The sequence below is a fragment of the Lissotriton helveticus genome, chromosome 6, assembly GCF_964261635.1.
Source record: "Lissotriton helveticus chromosome 6, aLisHel1.1, whole genome shotgun sequence".
Taxonomy (NCBI): domain Eukaryota; kingdom Metazoa; phylum Chordata; class Amphibia; order Caudata; family Salamandridae; genus Lissotriton; species Lissotriton helveticus.
This window is the reverse complement of record NC_136067.1, coordinates 1,616,703,903-1,616,724,176: the sequence shown is the minus strand read 5'-3', so window position 1 is coordinate 1,616,724,176 and position 20,274 is coordinate 1,616,703,903. Positions and strand designations below refer to the sequence as shown.

The following is a 20,274-nucleotide window of genomic DNA, read 5'->3' as shown; positions in this document are numbered from 1 at the left end:
GGAGAGTTGCTCTTCAAGGATGAAGATGAAGATGTTGCCAGATGGCCCGCTGGCAATACCTGCTCGCCTATTGGCGGCGTCAATGCCCCCTTGTCAGCAGAACTGGCTGTGGTAGGCTCTCCTTTTGATGGTCCGGGGAAGGATGTTTCGCTGAAATTGGAGTGCTGGGGCCTTGCGTTTTGCACTTTTGGCAGCCCTTCAATAAGAGAGGATACTATTTCAGGAAGGGCTGACAGTTTATCGATAATAGGCCCACAGCTACACACTAGCTTTGCCTCTTGCTGGGCTCTGCTGATTAGATAGTTCAGTTGGCCAAGTTTCTCATCTATTCGCCTAACAAAGACAGCCAGGGTATCAAGTAAGGTTAGCTGTAAGTCCATTTTGTCAGATTGGAAATGGAGGGTGTCTACTGTTCGTTGCATGGTTTTTAGCAAGATGTCCCACGTGTTTGCCATGTCTGTTGCTTGAGTCCTTAGTAGGGGACTATTTTGGGTTGGCCTTTTGTTAGGGGTTGACGACGGAGATGAATTCGGGTTGAACCCGTGGAGGTGCCCTCACGTTCGAGGGCCCTTTTGTTTGTTGGATATTTATGATTGGTTTTTCAGTGGGCGAGGATGGTTTGGCCAATGTTGACGGAATGTAGGAGGCGACTAGTTCAGCCCACTCTTGTGAGCCCAGGTAGGTTAGGTTTACGGGGCCGTCATTCCCAAGGTTTGATGTATTGCCCCTGTCCTCCTTTAAACGGGCATCGGAGATCTGAACTTTTACGGTGCCTTCCTTAGGCGTTGGTTGAGATTTTAAGTTGTCCAGTTGGTCCTGAAGGCTTTTGTCGGTGGTCAGCGGGTTGGTTAGATTATGTGGGTTGTCGCTGCTTAGCGTTTCTTGCCACTGAGAGCAGTCCTTACCGCTACAGGTTGTTAGGTTGTGCGAGGCATACGTTGGGTTCTGGCTGGTTTCTAGTGCAGGTGAAGTAATTGATGACGGTCGTGGGTTAATGTACATGGAAGATGAAGATAAGCGTGGCTCAGACGTAGCCCCCCTGTCACCCAACCGTGGGGCGGGTGGGCTGCAGATGGACGAAATTGTGAGCTCGCCTTCGCCTGCGGGACCTGGTTTCCCCTCTACAGATGAGCCTATTTCAGGTTGGCCGTCTGTTATATGAGAGCAGTTCGTAGTGCCGTTACCTTCGCCCAAGGATTGGTCTTTTTCCACTTCGCAAGGGGATAGCGGAAGTAGTGAATCCTGGAGACCCATGAATTTTCCACTGGACGAAAATATAGAGAGTGGATCTTTCAGAAAATAGAATTTTGATGTGATTTTTGGTTGCCGAAGGTTAGGGCAAGGATTCACTGCCTGTAGAACTTGATCGCTAGCCAGTTCGCGTTCTCCTAGGGATAGATCCCAGCTTCCGCTAGCTTCATTTGTGTTATCCTTTTTGTTAGTGATTGCTACCGTGATTTGCGCGGCATTGGCCTTTGCCTTAATCTTCGGCTTGTTCTCAAGCTGAACCCTTTTTTTGCCTGTCCTCATGCTGAGGTTTGCCAGTAGCTTAGGCCAATAAGTTCGGAAGCACGCTTGGCTTTTCTGGCTTTTGCCCCAGGGAGATAGTTCAGAGACTGGACTCGCAGAGTGGAGGGCTGGAAAGCGCTGGGAAGGGGATGCACGTTCTCTCAGCGCTTTCTCCAGGTACCTCCACCCCACCCTGTTCTCAGGGTTTAAGCCTCGACCCTCCTGGTCACTGTTCATGAAGAGAATTTTTACTACTACCCTGCTGCTCCCCGCTGCCCCACGCTAGGCTGCGCAAAAGCTAGTAGAGCTGCATCCACTGCGTCTGTGGCACACTAGTTCGCTACTGTGATTGAACTGGCAAGACAGCCTGTTTGTTTTGACATCAAGCGGCTTTATGGCAGCTAGGACAATTCAACTGTTGCCTACTGCCAAGCAAGAGGCAGAGGTGCGGCCGAACTGCAGTGGTACTGCGAGGGGACCTCAGGCATGTACTCTCTCCGGTTGGGGTCGTCAGTTTTGGTAGAGCTGCTGACTCTGATGGCTCGAGTCGTGCATCAAGGGACGGGGTAAGGGATGCAGCAGTTCACCTTTCCGCTAGCTGAACCTTCGCCACCGCTCTTCCACCTCTGCAAGTCCCGGCGGTGCTCTGGTCTGCTCTGTGGATTCCCTCAGCTGACCTGGTGCAACTGGTTGAGGCCGCCCGGAAAGACCAACGGATCGGCTCACGTTGGGGTCTAGTCTGGTTAGGCTCCTGCTGCTTGCTACTTGCCCGGGGTCACACAGGTGGCACAGCGGTCACGGAAAACCGGAGCAAGTCCTGCCACTGTAGCCACTGCCACGGGCTAAGGTGCTCCCCCGCAACTTTCACCTGGACTGCAGCTCCCTGCTAGCTGCTTGATTGCATTGCCGGTATCACCGCTCGCACGCACGCTGCTCTCACCTCTCACCTTCCAGGTATTGGAGCTGAAGGAGGGGCAAGGGCCGACTCCCACGGAACCTGCTCGCGCCTCCTCAAGCCTTCCTCGGACCCTGCAGCAGCGCGGTGATAGTCGCGGCGACGCCCGCGGGCCGACCCGCAGGGGTCCGCTGTAACCACAGCTCGCTGTAGTCATGGCTCACGGCTCCCACCTTGGGGGTCCCGGCTCCCGACTCTCGGGACGCAGACCGAGCAAGCCGCTTTCTCTCGGGGCTGATGTCGACGGTTTGTGGCTAGCGGTTTGTGGCTAGCGCGGCTCACGGCTCACTGCTGCACTCTGCTGGGAGAAAACGCTGCACTCTCACAGACTGCAAAAACTAAAACTTTTTTTACTCACTGTGCTACTCTACACAGATACCAACTACATGCAAATCATTATTGATCCTGTTCCGATAGTGTGAGGAAATGGCTTTTTGCAGGTTCACGGACACTTTCTGCCCCACTTTTTGACCATTAATGGTCTAACTCTGAGAGTGCACTGAGACCTTCTAATCAGACTTCAGCACCAGTGTCCTGACCCATAAAAGTGTATGTTGAATTGGCTTATAAACAATTGGCAATATGTTAACTTACATATAAGTCCCTAGTATATGATACCTGGTGTACCCGCAAGGCCTGTAATTTAAAGGGACCCCCTTGGGCTGTAGCACCTATTGTGACACAACAAGTGTGACAAAGTAAAATATGCCTCCCAGCATGCGCCTGCAGACTAGTAGAGCAGTTATATACTAACTCAGCTTTGCCATTTAAACTAATGAGACAGGGTGCCGTATATTAAAATGTAAGATGTGTATTGTTATATATTTTAACAGCAAAACCCCCAAATTGATGCTTTTACTGTAGAAAGGCTAGCAGCCCCATTGACAAGTACAGGCTTACACACTGACCTCTGAGCTCTGCTAACTTCTAAATGGGACTACTAAATTTGAACTTCAAGACATAAAAAGAATCATTACATTAAACCGGACTTGATGGCCACGTCTAATTTAATGTGATTTTTGAGTAAAAGGCAACTTTAGAAAATTGCCCATGTTTTCCAAGGCCATTTACAGTTGCTGGTCAAGAGACAGCCTTCTGCTGTCTTTGGGAGATGTGTGAACAACTCCCAGCAAAGGACCGAGAGCAGCCTGCCATTGGACGAGGTGTTACCTCTCCCTGGCAGGAAGCCCTAACAGGGTGTAGGCCCAAAAGGCGAGCTTCAAAGGGGAAGGTGCCTTTGAGGGACAAATGGTGGATACACACGAGGGGGGTTGCACTTTTGCGCTTATAGACAAGTTGGCATTGAGGATAGAGAGGGGGAAACAGTTGCCAAACCAGTTTTCCCATGGGAGTGTAGCCTTCAGGTAGCCACACCTCTAGAATGGGCTACCAAAGCTCTACACACTGAGACATGAGTTCTGCCAACTTGGGAGTGGCCAGAATATTGCACTCTGAGATAGATTGATGTCACACTTTGCAGAAAGTCATCATCAGGTGGGAGGAGACCTGGTAGAACAATGGCTAGTAGTCACCACATCACCAGAGGGCAAGTGGTGGGCATAAAAGTGGCACCCCTGGCACCCAGACCTCAGATCACATGTGCACTGGAGAGAAGCCAGAAGAAGGACTACCCTTCTGTTGCCTGGACCCTGTTGATCCTTGGGCTAGCAAAAAGAGAACTGTTCCTGTGTTGATCTGCTCAAAGAAAGTCAACCTCAAGTCACAGAGAGAAGAGGTGAAATCTAAGAGTCATTTGACTGACTTCCTGTTACAGCTGCAGGGCAACAAAAGCTGAAAAGCTTGCCTTGGCGAGTTGGCAGCCACAATCGCTTAATCGTCACTGGCTGCTGAAATGCAGTCTGCAAGAGCAAGTCCCAACACTCAAATGTTGCACCCAAGTCTGCTGGACCCGGGAGAGTTGCTGGAGTGCAGTTTGGTCATCGAAGATGGACACTAGCATCTGTTAAAGGGAACACCTAGTTTTGTTGTAACCATAGACCATTAGAATAGTGGAAGTGCTTTTTTGGATGAACTTCACCCTGACTTCGAGGGACATCGACCTCTACAGCCAAAGTTAGCCCAACTTTTTCATGGACTGAGGTGGCCCGAGAAGGCCCCAGTCATCCAGATCAGCAAGCACTGGCTCCTTCAGCATTCTCAGCATCCTGTATCCATATTTATGATCTCTACATTTTTAACCTACTAATATGTTCGGTACTTTCTTAGAGGCTGATGTGACTTAGAAGTACTAAATTATCAATATATTGTATCACAAGCTGTACACCTATGCCAGAATTTGAGCACAACATTAAAAAAGCTTATACATGAAACGCTGTTTATATTTAGATCCATAATCTAGTAACCTTTAAGACATATACAACATAAATATATTGATCTTTAAGACAGAACGACAAAAATCAATGTAATTGTTTATGAACAATACTAAATGAGATCATCAACAAAATTTGTTTTTTTTGTATTTCAAATGGGGATGTATTTAAAATGCAATTACCTATTGTATCATGCCCTTTGAGTTTTCTTTTCTTTTCTAGATAATCCTGCGTGTAAGAAAGTATTCAGTCAGTAACAAAAATGGTTATTGGTGTCACAAAAATACAATGTAAAAAGAACTTTTAACTGAACAGTCGCTTTAAAGACATAATTCCAGGAAACTATGAAAACAGGTGTTGAAAAGAGGCAGGAGGTCGACCTACAAAGAGAGTTCCCTATCCCTTCTTGGTTTAAAAAAACATTTTAGGAGACCTGCACTTCTGTTAAAAACGTAACTTTATAAATGAGAAAAAGATCGTTTGAACTGGTGTGTAACTGTCTCCTGGAAAGCTTGAAAATGAATGACACTCTCAAACTGTCGAATCCAACTTGTTTTATTACTTTTATTTCAAAACAAATATTTGTGCAGTTCTTTTTTGTTTAGGGTCATATGCATCCATTGGGTGTTGTTTATTGAAGGAGCGCCACTGATCCTTTTTTCCCTTCCCTTTCTCAACCTGGTCTTGCTCATGCAAGTTGAGTCGGTTCAACCCCCGCATTCGTCTCCTCAACACCTATGGAAGCCAGGCTCACTGATTACTGAGACGGCACAGCCCCGCTCAGAGGAGTGAACCAATCCATAAGAGAGGACAAGAGGGGACAACAGTGCTTAATTTGAGCCGGTGGCTTCCGGTACTCAGCACCAGTACTTCATCACAAACACTGGTGCTTCTCATGAGCACCAGTTAAGGACACATTCATTTATGGTAAGCAGGGAGAGAATAAGTGATTTACCCAGATTCACAGGATGTTGAGGTGACTCCGAAACTCGAACCTGGTCTGGTGCCCTAGTTCCAAAGTTGGCAGCTCTGCCCATTAGGCCACACTCCCTCCCCACTTTCATGGTTATTTCATTCTTTTTTAGGGGGCGCTAACAGGAGAAATGGGCTGGCGCAAGCTGCCTCCTGACAAGACATAATTTTACAAATTTACCAATTGGGGGACACTGAACACTCCGACTCATGAGGCGCATGGTCCATGGTCCTGTGAATTGCTACACGAGCGCTGGTCGCGCTGACACCTAGCTCGGACAACTGCTATTTTTAAAACTCCCTTTGTCTATTTCTGTTGTTTAGGTTCTTTAACCCTTGTTTTTAATCGCCGCTCCACTGGGCTTCTGTCCCCTTACCCGCATTTAATTTAGGAAAACACACCGCCTTTTGGTGGGTCCGGGTTCCGGGGCTGACTCATTTGCGGGCGACATCTTTGATTGGGGTGAGTGTCTGTGTGCGCGGGCGCCATCTTGGAGCGTCCCGACGCTCGAGTGGATGTGGGAGACGCCTATTTAAAGTCGTCCTTTCCCGCGCAGCGGGATCGCGCAGCGGGACGCCGTCGCGTGGCCTGGAGTCGTGCCAGAGTCCTGCCCGTCTGCGCCCGTCAGCGTCCCGGAGGCGTACGAGGCGCTGGGCAGGACTGGGCCATCTCTTCGGTATTCTTACTTCTGTATGTGAGCAATATGCTCCACTACTCAGGATCTGAACTCCGCTCCTGGCAGCATATAAATGGCTCCTGCCGCACGGTGTTTCCTGCCCGCCACAAGGGCAAGCAGTGCTGCCTCGAGTGTGGCTGGCGCCCGCAGAAACATCTGGTCGGTGCGCCGCAGAAGGCAGCGGTCGGCGTAAAACATCTGGGCCTGCTGCTTAATACTAGATCTCTTGGTCGGCATGCTCTGGACATATTCGATCTGTTAGAGTCAGAAAAACCTTTATTTTTGATGCTCACCGAGACGTGGCTCGGCGAGGCGTCCAATCCAGATATCGCCACTGCTATTCCGCCTGAGTATAATATCTTCAGGCAGGATAGGCCAAAGGGGCGTGGAGGTGGAGTTGCACTAATAGTGAACAAAATGGCCACCTGTACCATCATCCCCTCGGACGCGATTAAGGATTGCGAATCCCTCGCCTTTGCCATTATCCTCTCTCCACACCAATCGTTGAAGGGTCTTCTAGTTTATCGGCCGCCAGGGCCCACGGGCTCTTTCTTTGAAGAGTTTCAGTCGGTGACCTCCTCTTTGCTACTCACGGCAGAGCATTGTATTGTTGCCGGGGACTTTAATGTCCATATGGACGTGGTAACGGATGCTGACGCGATTAAGATGCTGGACGTCACAGCCCCTCTGGGCCTGGTTCCCTATCATGTTGGGCCGACCCATGAGAAGGGACATACCCTAGATCTGACCTTTTCTACGACTCCCATAGAGATGCTGGCTCCTATTCAGGTGCTTTGGTCTGATCATAGGTTGGTGAAATTTTATTTCCCGGAAGTTAGGAAGCCTTCCGCTGCCCCCCGGCAGACTTCCGTGGGATTCAGGGCACTTCACCGGGTCACTCCGGAATTGCTGGCTCAGTCCTGTGTGGACCATCCCTGTGCGCTAACGGGGGTCTTAGAGGAGGATGTGGAGCGAGTGCAGGTCTGGCTTTCAGAGAGACTTAATGACCTGGCGCCTCTGAAACCCCTCCGCAAACCTGAAAAAGGGGCATCTGCCCCTTGGTTTACGGCAGCATTGGCGGCCTCTCGTCGGCAATGCAAGGTAGCAGAAAGAGCATGGCGCGTGAAATACGACGCAACGGCGAAACTCGCCTACAGGTCTTTGGTTAAAGCCTATCACCGGAACATCCTCTCGGAGAAGAAGCCCTACTTCGCGAGAAAAATTGACGCTGCCTCCAATTCCTGTAAGGAGCTTTTCGCCATTGTGCGGGAGTTTACAACCTCACGCGAGGCACCAACTCAGGCCCCCCCTCCTGCGCCGTGGGTCAGGGCGATGGCGGACTTTTTCACATCTAAGATCCAACGGATCCAGGACTCTTTCCTTGTGCTGGAGCCTGAGATGCCCGATCGGGTGGAGAATACCGCTGTTACCCTGCCTAACGCCGGTGTGGCCCTGGCAGCCTTCCCGCCTCTCTCGATGGCTGCGTCATTTGACCTGATGGCTGGGCTTAAATCTGGCTCCCCTCGGGATGCCTGCCCCGCTAAATTTCTGGCTAAAATGGCAGCTGTCATTAATCCACTTGTGAACCCCCTGTTGAATTGCTCTCTTGTACAGGGTGTGGTTCCCCAGGCCTGGAAGCAGGCAATGATTATTCCCCTGCTTAAAAAGCCTGGTTTGGATGCGGAGGTGTTGGCGAATTATAGACCTATCTCGCTCCTACCGGCCCTCGCGAAGGTCATTGAAAAGCACGTGCATAAGGTGCTTGCCGAGTATTTGGAGTCCCACGATCTACTGCACCCTACCCAGTCAGGTTTCCGCGCCAATCTTAGCACCGAAACAGCTCTCCTGGAAGTCTCGGAGGCGATAAAGGAGGTGCTGGATTCGGGTGGAAGAGCGATGCTAGTGATGTTAGATCTGTCGGCGGCCTTTGACACCGTCCCCCATGAGGGTCTTCTTGGAAGACTCGCAGAGATTGGTCTCCGGGGGACGGTGCTCCAGTGGTTTCGATCTTTTCTGGCTGGCCGTCGACAAACGGTCTGGGCTTCTGCTTGCTCCGCCGAGATGTCGCCATTGGGTGTCGGAGTTCCTCAGGGCTCAGTACTGAGCCCTACTCTTTTTAACATCTTCATGACCCCTCTGGCGGCACTGGCGGAGTCTTTCGGGGCTCAGATCGTTTCCTACGCCGATGACACCCAGCTCCTCTTCACCTGTGAGAGGGGGGCGGACTTTGATGGAGGTAGGATCCAGGGTTGCCTTGAGGCTGTGTTTCAGTGGTTCCAACATCACAGCCTCAAGTGCAACTCGGATAAATCGGAGGTCCTCTTTTTTGGATGCAGCTCAGATCCGGACTGGAAAGTGTGGTGGCCTGAGAACATGTTTCCACCAGCAAGTTCGTCCCAGGTGGCAAAAAACCTTGGGATCAAGATCGACAATGGCCTCTCACTACGCTCACAGGTAATTGGGCTCACTGGCACCTGCTTTGGACTGCTCCGGATGTTACGCAAGTTCCTTCCCCTGTTATCGGAGGAACACAGGAAGATCACAGTTCAGGCGTTTATAGGTTCGAGAATTGACTATTCCAACGTCCTATATCTCGGCCTGCCAGAATACCTGCTCCAACGGTTACAGGTTGTCCAGAACTCGGCAGCACGCGCCATTTATGGACTTTCTCGCCGTGTTAGAGCCTCGGGTCTCCTGGAGGCTCTGCACTGGCTTCCTGTCCGGAAGCGGATAATTTTTAAGACCCTTACTCTGGCATACAAAGCCATGCATTCCTCCGGAGCAAAATACCTTCAGAAAAGGCTATCATTCTATTACCCTGCCAGGCCGCTCAGGTCAGGAGCCTTGTTTCTTGCTACGGTTCCCCGTGTCAAGAGAGCCCGCATCGGAGGCCGTTCTTTTAAACTATTAGCGCCCCAGCTGTGGAATAAACTGCCTGTGTCCCTGCGCAGTTCCCCTAACCTGTTAACATTTAGGAAGGGGCTCAAAACTTGGCTTTTTTCCTCTTAGTTCCTGGCCCTATTAGGTTTCTTTCTCTCTGTTTTTATTTTCTCTTCGTGTTGTGTTATGAGATTGTGTGCAATTCAAAGCGTTGGGACACTCTTCTGAGTAGCCGTACGCTATATAAAACCCCGGGATAACATAACATAACATAACATGGAAAGGACCAGACTCTAGACCTCATTTATAAATTCTCTATGGCTCAGGACTCTGAAGTTGCCCTTCCTTGAACCTAGAAAGCAGGCAAGAAATCCTAGACAAATAGTGGGAGGGGGACTAATTAGCACATGCAAACATGTCATTTCATCATAGGAAGAAGTCACTGAGGAGATACAAACTTTCCAATGGAGTAAATCTATATAAATACATAATTTTTAGGTCGAGCCTAGTGCAGCCGAATGCGCTGCACTAGGAGAGGGGCTCTTGGAATTACTCCAGACATTCAGAAAGCTTTCAGAAAGCTCGTGCATGTGGTTGTCACATCAATTGGCCTTTGCGTGTGGCTTTCAAAAAATGAAAGTACTCAATTAGCCAAAGGCGGGTGCATGTCCCACCTCTTCTTAAAAGGTTCACTCCCATGGCCTAGGGGTTTCGGGAGCGAGCAGGCAGGCAGATGCATTCCTCCTTAGTCACGTGTTTTCGCTTAGCTTTTAGTTGTTATCTGCTAAAGGAATTTATTGCCTTTCAGAGCGCACAACGCGCCACCCTGCTTTTCTTTCAAATGCTTGTTTATTTAATTTCTGCTCATTTTCTGAAGGTTGTTTTTGTTCTCTTGTGCTGCAGTGTGCCTTTTATCAGAACTATGGAGCAGCGCTTCATGTTCAGATACCGGTCTCAGCCTGGGTGTCTTTACATTTCTGTGCTCGGACCTTCCCTTATATTTACTTTATTTTTAGGTCTCGGCTAGCGTTGCTGCGCACATGCACAGCTCGCTCGGTGAGATTTTATGATATGGAGTAGTTTCAGTCAAGGGCTTTAAGCCCCGCCCCTCTTTTCCATTGGCCGGCGTCACCATTTATGCTAAACGGTGGCTAGCCATTGGAAAAGAGCTCTCTGTGACGTGGACTTTGGGCTTTTTCGGCCGGCCCACTTGGACAGCCTCATCTGCCTTCCGTGCGTCGTGAAAGGCTTCTTATCTTTATGGGGCCATGTGTTCAAAACACATGGCCATAAAGACAAGAGATTCCCATGCTCCGGACGAAAGTGAAAGCAGCAGCTTACGCTTGCTGTGAAGCTCTTGATATGGCTTTGTTTCTTTACTAATGCAGTGGCCCTGTTATTTTTGTAGTCCACGTTTTGTTGTATTGTGAAGTGATCACTGCTTGTGTGTTCTTGCTAAGTATCCATTGTGTTGCTCTTTTTATGACTCGATGCTGGTAGCTGAACGTAGACGTTTTGATGGCCTTGTATTTGTACCACGTTAGAGGCCAGTAATATACTTCAGTATGTGATGTTACAGTGTGCTGTTGGTTGTTTGCTTCGCGCATCCTCGAGGCTCCAATACTCCAGAAAAGGAACCTTGAGAATGTACTTGTTTTCTCATTCTCTTCCCGCCGCAACACACTTGTGTCCAGGGAGGTAGGGGTAGGTTGGCGAACACTTGTCACGGACGCTTTAGCCTTTATTAGTTCACTCTTGTTATTATGTACTGGCCTGCAGCACGTAATATTTGGGCGCTCGCGGCATCCGTCCGTGCTAGTAGCTGCGTTCTGGGGTCACTGCTCACTTGGGGTAACGGCGCAGACTCTGTTAGCGGAGCTGCAGGTAGTGACGTCCGTGGCAGCCTCGATCTGCCTATAAATAGCCGCTGATCTCAGAGTCGGGCTGTGCTGCGCGTGCAGCTTCTCGTGGCTGTGTCACATTGCAGGCTTGTGAGAGCATCTGGATTGGCAGTGCGAGCCGTGGCATGTGATCATGCACGCTCACGACAATGGGACAACCAGGAGCACAGCTGGTCTGTCAGTCACTGTCAGAGGGCGGAAAGCCTCACCTGCCGGCGCCCGTCCCGTACCGCCCTCGGCCAAGCGCAGCTGTTCTCTACCAGGATGTGCCCAGCAGCAGTTGGCCACCACGTGACGGCTTGGAGCATTGCATCTCCTTACAGTAGAGTGCGTGCATCCATCCATTCCTGGTTTAACATGCCTTATTGTAGTGCCAGCGAGCAACTCATTCTTAACCTTGGTTATAGTCTTACTCGAGATAAGTGTGTATTTTTATTTGTGTTGGCGCATTTTGAAGACGATGCTAGCTCAAGTGTTTTGCCTCAGTACTTACTGGACGAGCTGCTAAACAAACATGAGTTTAGAAACGCTGTTCTCTTCACTCCAAGTACCGGGCATTCTTCTAATGTAAACAAGCTTCTACAACAATTGTTTCCACGGCTGGTATTTCGAATGAAAGGAATTAGTTACTTACCTGTACACTATAGTTCTCCAGTATTATCTTTCATAGATTCACATGCTTGTATCTTCCCCGTCGTCATGGTGGGAGTCTCACAGTAACAGAATGACCAAAGCAGTATCATAGAGAAGAAAAAACTGCATAGAAAAGCCCATAGGGCCTGTATTATTTGGTAACCAGACCTCATCATTGTTTGGTCCAAAAGTCAGCCAATCCGCATTACTGCCCTGACCTCACACTCCCCAGCAGAACCTTCCTGCCTCAGATTTCCAGCCCCACGTGTGAGACATGGATAAATACCGAGATCGCAGGTTCTACCTGAGAAACGGGGAGGTGGGCGGGCGCATGTGAATCTATCTAACCACATACAGATGAGAGTAGGGTCAAAGGGAATTTTTAAGACCATGCCCAGGTTAATATCCCCAAATACTCGAATTTTACCACTAAACAAACCCGGGGGTCTACGCCAGAGTCCAAACGGTACTCAGACTTGTGAAAAGACTATCTGCAAGGGGGCCGACATGTTTCTACCAAAACGGGGGAATAACGGGGGATAAAGCCTCACCTCACCTGGGCCACGCACTGTCCGTCATTGCCTCGTGTCTTTCCTGGTTCCTGGTTCAGGGGGAGGCCCCCTTTCTCCTGAGACAGGTCCAGGTGAGGTGAGGCTTTATCCCCTGTCATTATGGGTGAGCAACACGCCATTTGACATGGAGGAATAGATACGCATATCCTTTTTGTTTTTGATTTAGGCACATTTACTTATGGTTCTCATGGTGCAACACTTTGCTGCTGTCGCATTGATATTATAGAACAGAGGCCCTGAAGAATACCAAGGGAGGTTATTCCCCCGTTTTGGTAGAAACATGTCGGCCCCCTTGCAGATATTTGTTAAACTGCATATTTTTGCGCTGTTCTGGTTTTAACTCGAAAGAGACCAACATTTATTAAAGTTGGTTTGATGTTGGTTCTCTATTCCTTTTTAATCACTTTCACTCAATCACTTCACTTTGCACTGCACATTCCCATATAAGTGATTATACGTATGGTCTACTTGTGACCGTGGGCAAATACCCCGTCCTACTTGGTGAGTGCTGGTTCAGTCTCGATTCCTCAGAGATGACCTTCCCTCACCTTGGGATGACCATATGATAATACGATCACTTCCAAGATTTTGATGGGAATCCATCTCTGGATTGTGGGTCTCGCCTACTTTTGCTGGTGACTATGTGTGTTGATCACTACTAAATGTTATTAAGACTGTATAGTTGTTGTGGCATACCTTTGGTGATGCTATAGTCTTTTCACAAGTCTGAGTACCGTTTGGACTCTGGCGTAGACCCCCAAGCATGTGAATCTATGAAAGATAATACTGGAGAACTATAGTGTACAGGTAAGTAACTAATTCCTTTTCCAGTATTACATCTTTCATAGATTCACATGCTTGTATCAGAGTAGCAAGTAGTACCCAAAACCTGGAGCGTTTCCATGGTCGAACTCTGTAGTATGGCTCTGCTGCGTAGATACCTTTAAATCCAATCTAAACATATGCAGAGCAGGTAATAATAAAACAGAATAACAGTAGAAGGGTACATGATATGTAATTCACAGAAAAACTTAAAACACCATCCATATTAAAATATATATATATATACTGTACATAATACCAATACAGAGTCAAGAATACCTTATTGGAACAGACGTCTCAGTACAGCGTGCCCCACTGCTGTGTCCTCTTTCCACACAGTGTCCAGACAGTAGTGCTTGGTAAATTAATGCACACTTCTCCATGTTGCCGCTCTGCAGATGTCCGGCAGAGACACTCCTGCAAACAATGCCGTAGATGTCGCCATCTTTCTTGTGGAGTGAGCATTCACCCTGGAACGCAGCGGCTTTCCAGCTTTTTCATGACATTTAATGATTGCCGACGATATCCATCTGGCAACACTCAGTCTTGACAGAGGCAGTCCTTTCCTCTGACCCTCAAATGCGACAAGTAATTGTTTCAATTTTCGAAATGTCTGTGTTCGCTCAATGTAGAATTTTAAACATCTGGAAATATCTAAGGAATGCAGAGCCCTTCCTGCATCGGAAGAGGGATTGCTGAAAAAAGTAGGCAAAATAATTGGTTCATTAAGATGGAACGAAGTAGGAACCTTGGGTATAAATTTCGGGTTTGTCCTCAGTATCACTCTGTCCCTTCGAAATTGGAGAAAAGGCTCTTCCACTGAGAAGGCCTGAATCTCGCTAACTCTCCCCCCGAGGTGAGTGCTAGAAGCACAGCTGTCTTCCTTGAGATAAATTGCAAGTCTACCTTGTGTATGGACTCGAATGGCGGCCTCATCAGTTGCGTCAAAACTGTGTTGAGTTGCCATGGTATTGGCGGCCGTTGAATGGGTGGAAAAGCTCTAAAGAGCCCCTTGACAAACTCCTTGATTAGTCTGTGAGACCAAATAGACGGCTCGCCCGGCGTCCTCCTGAATCTTGATATTGCCGCCAAATGCACCTTTACTGAGGCATGAGAAAGTCCCGCTTTTGATAATGACAGCAAGTAAGGTAAAATACCTTCAGGTGGTACTGTAAGCGGGTGAAGATCTTTACCAGCGCACCAGTGACAGAAACGTGTCCATTTCGCTGTGTACGTTTTGTTCGTAGACAGAGCCCTGGATTGCGTTAATATATCCCGGCAATCCTGTGGTATGATCATGGCCTGGAATTCTCGCTCATGAGGTTCCATGCGGACAATTTTAGCGATGTCAGGTCTGGATGAAGAATCTAGCTGTTGTTCATTGATATGAGGTTCTGGATCATCGGTAACTGCCACTTGTTGCCCTTTGAAAGTTGTAGCAGGTCTGAAAACCATTCTTGTCTCGGCAAGCTGGTGCTACCAGAAGTATCTGACATGGTTCCGATCTTATCTTGCGAAGCACTCTTGGAATCAAAGGAAATGGTGGGAACGCGTTAGCGAACATTCCCGTCCAGTTCAGATGAAACGCATTTTTTTTTACCCTTGTTGAGGGTACCTGGACGCAAACTGCTCGCACTTTGAGTTGTCCCGAGTCGCGAACAAATCTAACATTGGTGTGCCCCATTTTTGAAACACTCTGTGAAGCTGGGTGTCATTCAGCTCCCACTCGTGCAACACAGTCTTGGTGCGACTTAAGACATCTGCTCTTGTATTGAGAATGCCCTGAATATGCTGTACTTGGATAGAGATGTCGTGCCGTATGAGCCATTTCCAAATCCTTTGCGCTAGTATGGAAAGCTGTTTGGACCGTGTTCCCCCTTGTTTGAGGAGATAAAACATTGTCGTGGTGCTGTCTGTCTGCACAAGCACCGACGATCCCTGAATTCTGGGGAGAAAGGCTTGAAGCCCCAGAAACACAGCTTTGAGCTCCAACATATTTATGTGAAGTTGCGCTTCCCATTCCGACCAGAGCCCCTGGATTTCCAGCTCCTGAAGATGCGCACCCCATCCTTGCAACGAAGCGTCTGATGTCATCACATGTTCGTGGCTCTGGAGTTCGAAAGACAGCCCCTGTTTCAAGTTCTCCCGAATCTTCCACCATGACATGGCCACCTTCATTCGATGAGATATGATGACCCGATCTTCGAATGTTCGTTTTGATTGAACCCACTGTTCATCTAGCTGTTCCTGTAACGGTCTCATCCAAAGACGGCAGTTTAGAAACAGTGGGATGCAAGAAGACATCATTCCCAATAAGGATTTGTATATCCTCACAGAAATGAACCTTTTTGCTTGCAGAGAGGTTGCTAGACCTATAATTTTCCTGATCCTTTCCTCTGAAGGACATGCTTTCGCCTCTTGTGTGCATATCCACGCTCCTAGGAATTGAATGCCTTGTGCTGAGACCAGACATGACTTCTCTAAGTTGGTCCTCAGACCTAGCCGCTGAAACAGACTGATGCAGCAATGTAGGGATGCCTCGGCCTTCTTGAAGGATGGACATGTCACCAGCCAATCGTCGAGATATGGTTAAATGCAGTGACCCTTCAACCTTAAGTGGGCCGCCACCGGGGCCATGCATTTCGTTAATACCCTTGGGCCGATTTGAGGCCGAATGGCAACACTTTGAATTGAAAATGGCGACTCTCCACAACAAATCTCAGATACTTTCTGTGCTTTCGATGGATTGGTATATGGAAGTATGCATCCATGAGATCCAACAACGCCATGAAGTCCTTTTTCTTCAGCATAAGAAGGATCTCTTGCAGCGAAAGCATCCGCAAGGGAATTTTCTTTATATATCGATTTAGATCCCTCAAATCCAGTACCTGCCTCCATTTTGTTGTTTGCTTCTTTTCGATGAGGAAGAAATGTCAATAAAAGCCTTTCCCTCTGCGATTCCGCGGTACTTCCTCTATAGCCCCCTTTTGTAGTAATGAAAGGACCTCCTTTTGCAACTCTTGTGCATGTTGATGGTGCTTGAACACCGGGGGGTGATCTGGTGGTATTTGCACAAACTCTAGGGTATGGCCTTTGGTTATCACGTCCAAAACCCACCTGTCCGATGTTATGGACAGCCAATTTCTGAAGAATTGAGATAGATAGTGGTCGTTTTCGGGAACTTGATGAGTGGAGAGCGCCATCATGGAATCATTGTCGTCTATTAGACTGCTGATTCCTTCCTCTGTTGGAAGACTTGCCTCCGGACTGCTGCTGAAAGGAAGAGTTTGAAGATCTATATTGTTGACCCGCATTGTATTGCCTATAACTCTGCTGGTTGTAGGGTTGATATCTGTTGGATTGAAAACTGGACCGCTGATTGAACTGGCCTCTCGTACCTCTCCTGCGAAAGGATTGAAACCTTCCTTGTTGTAGGGATCCCAGTGCTCTGGCTGTATCTGTATCCAACTTAATGCCCTGTAGGGCCTCATCCACATGTTTGCCAAATAGATTTTCGCCATCGAAGGCCATGTCGACAATCTTCGCCTGCACTTCCGGTCGGAACGAGGTCGCCTTCAACCAACCCTGTCTCCGGAGGGAAACTGCTCCTGCCATCTGTCTAAAAGCCATGGATGAGACATCCATTGCCACATCAATAGATTCCAAAGCTGATTTCGCTCCATCACGAAGGATAGCAGCTGCTTCTTCTTTCTTGTCTTCTGGGAGTGCAGCCAAAATGGGCGCCAAATCCGACCACATTTGTCTGTTAAAGCGGCTGAGTAAAGCCATAGCGTTGGCTGCTTTAATAGTAGATGCTGCCATCACTGCAAACCTCTTTCCAGCTCCGTCCATTCTCCTTCCCTCCTTGTCTGGCGGTACCATAGAAGTAGAAACTGGGTTTTTGGAGTTTCTTTGCACCGCTTGTGTTACCACCGATTCTGGTTTAGGGTGTCCTATCAGGCAGGCCGGAGAAGACTCTGGAGCTCTGTATTTCTTTTCGATTCTAGGAACCGAAACTGCAATTGAAGCCGGCGTCTTCAAAATTTTGAGACCCTCATCCCAAATATGCTGGATGATTGGGATTGATCTAGAGGTCTTCCTAGTATCATCTTTGAAGTCGTATAAGAAACATTCCGTTTCTTGAACCTCCATCTCTAAATCGAATCTTTTGGCTGCTTTCTCTATAATGTCGTGGAATCCTCCTATCTCTTGAGGAGGAGAAGTGGATGGCACCAGGATAGGCGAGGGGGCTGACGGCAAAATATATTCATTCCATTCCTGGCCTCCCGAATTATCCTGAGTGAATTCACCCTCCTTAGGCTGATCATCATCGTCTGTATCCGTCAGGTCATCTCTGATTGTCACCACTGGTGGTGAACGTAGAGGCTTTGTTGGCTGTGTATTCTGAGCCCTCGGAGTTTGTGGTGCAGGAGCCGGTGTAGATGACAGAGGCACATTTGCCTCGGGAAAACAACGATAATAGTCATTAATCATAAGCCTCAGGTCAGATACTAGAGATGAAGGCATAGAAACTGACTCTTCTCTTGCTTCCTCTTGCTGTTCTTCCTCCTCACCATAGTCACCAGTGTCCTGGAAAGATTCATATCTTGAAGACTTTGACTGGGCCCGTTCTTTAAATGAAAAGACTTCCTCCTCATCTGTGTCCTGGCTCTTTATTTTAAGTTGTGATGGACTATAGGCCGCTCCTCATCATCTGAGTCTTGCTCCAGCAGGCTGGACGGAGGCAGAGGAGAAATTTGCGTCCACGACGTGAATTCCGCGGACTTACTTATCGTCGACGATCCTCTCGACGATTGATGTGCACGGATGGAGATTAAAGTCTTTGACTTTGGCAATTTAAAGGCCTTCGCCGTCGAAATCACACTCAACGTCGACGAAGCCATCATCGACGGAGCCATCGTCGTCGGAGCCATGGACGACGGGGCCGTCGTCGTCGTCAAGTCCATCGTCGACGGGACACTCGTCGACGGAATCATCGTCGTCGAGGTCGTCGACGAGGTCATCGTCGACGGCTTTCTCGTCGACGGGATAGTCACACTCGTCGACGTAGTCGTCGTCGACACTGACTTAGTTCCTGTCGTCGACGCCGCTGTCGTCGTCGAAATAGTCGTCGTCGACGCTGAAGTCGTCGACGGGGCTGGTGTCTTTACCTCAGATTTTGAAGTAGAAATCCTGGAACCGGCCGCAGGAGCAGAAGATGCCACTTTCTGACCTGACGACTTCTTGAGAGGAGTCTGAGGTAGGGAAGACACCTCCTTCCCCTTAGATTTAGACTTTTTAGACTTTACCATCTCCTCAGAATGTGAGGCCTTCCTCTTTTTTGGTGTTTGAGCAGCAGACTCCTCACCAGAATCTGAATCTGATGCGGCCTTCTTTTTTTGAAGCCACAGCAGCAAACGAGCCTCTCTGTCCCTCAAAGTTTTAGCAGAGAAGGTTCTACAATATTTACAATCCTTGGCAATATGCTTTGGATGAAGACAGTATAAGCAGTCCTTATGAGGGTCTTCAGAGAAAAGCCTAGCTTTTCCACAGGATCTGCAAGGTCTGAAAAGCCTCTTTTTAGAGCTCTTAGCCATTTTAAGGTGAAGTAAATGATAGACAATACCTTATCCAGAAGAAAGATTCAGTTGAAAAAGGACAAAAATTCAGTTTTGAAATACCAAACTGAGCAGGGCTCAGGGAGACTCCTTCCTCACACGAAGGCGGTTGGAAATCTGAGGCAGGAAGGTTCTGCTGGGGAGTGTGAGGTCAGGGCAGTAATGCTGATTGGCTGACTTTTGGACCAAACAATGAGGAGGTCTGGTCACCAAATAATACATGCCCTATGGGCTTTTTTATGCAGTTTTTTCTTCTCTATGATACTGCTTTGGTCATTCTGTTACTGTGAGACTCCCACCATGACGATGGGGAAGATACAAGCATGTGAATCTATGAAAGATAATACTGGAGAACTATAGTGTACAGGTAAGTAACTAATTCCTTTCATTCGAAATACCAGCCGTGGAATAATTGTTGTAGAAGCCTGTTTACATTAGAAGAATGCCCGGTACTTGGAGTGAAGAGAACAGCGTTTCTAAACTCATGTTTGTTTAGCAGCTCGTCCAGTAAGTACTGAGGCAAAACACTTGAGCTAGCATCGTCTTCAAAATGCGCCAACACAAATAAAAATACACACTTATCTCGAGTAAGACTATAACCAAGGTTAAGAATGAGTTGCTCGCTGGCACTACAATAAGGCATGGTAAACCAGGAATGGATGGATGCACGCACTCTACTGTAAGGAGATGCAATGCTCCAAGCCGTCACGTGGTGGCCAACTGCTGCTGGGCACATCCTGGTAGAGAACAGCTGCGCTTGGCCGAGGGCGGGACGGGCGCCGGCAGGTGAGGCTTTCCGCCCTCTGAAATCTGAGGCAGGAAGGTTCTGCTGGGGAGTGTGAGGTCAGGGCAGTAATGCTGATTGGCTGACTTTTGGACCAAACAATGAGGAGGTCTGGTTACCAAAAAATACAGGCCCTATGGGCTTTTCTATACAGTTTTTTCTTCTCTATGATACTACTTTGGTCATTCTGTTACCGTGAGACTCCCACCATGACGACGGGGAAGATACAAACATGTGAATCTATGAAAGATGTAATACTGGAGAACCTAGGTTGTTCAAATGCATTCTAACATTTTGTATAGTGCAGCATATCGCTGAGTCTTCGAAACGCGCGTTGTGAGTAAGAGGCTACTCTGTTGTCCACAAACCTTTTAAACTGTTTAGTGGGAAGCGTTTAAATTGTCCAAGCACCTCGTCATTTGAATGTGCTTGTACCTGGGTTGTTACGCTTAGAGGCTGAGCATATACCTGCATACCTTTTTATTTACATACCTTTTGTGTGCGCTGTTGCCCTCCGTTGTGTTGTTGAAGGTAGGAGTAGCAGGTTTGGGAGCAGCCCTGTCTTTACCACCTTCTTGAATTCCAAGGGACTCATGAGATGCAGCTTTTTTGTGTGACGTA

General features: G+C 48.3%; 1 protein-coding gene across 1 annotated transcript in view; it reads right to left on the bottom strand.

The window, feature by feature from the left end:
- The window catches only part of LOC144763635 (N(4)-(Beta-N-acetylglucosaminyl)-L-asparaginase-like), a 391,860-nt gene that overhangs the window by 209,860 nt on the left and 161,726 nt on the right, over positions 1 to 20,274 (bottom strand). Inside the window, exon 4 of the mRNA XM_078649411.1 lies at positions 4,977 to 5,022. Coding sequence (XP_078505537.1) covers positions 4,977 to 5,022 — 46 coding nt within the window. The remainder of the gene's footprint in view (positions 1 to 4,976; positions 5,023 to 20,274) is intronic.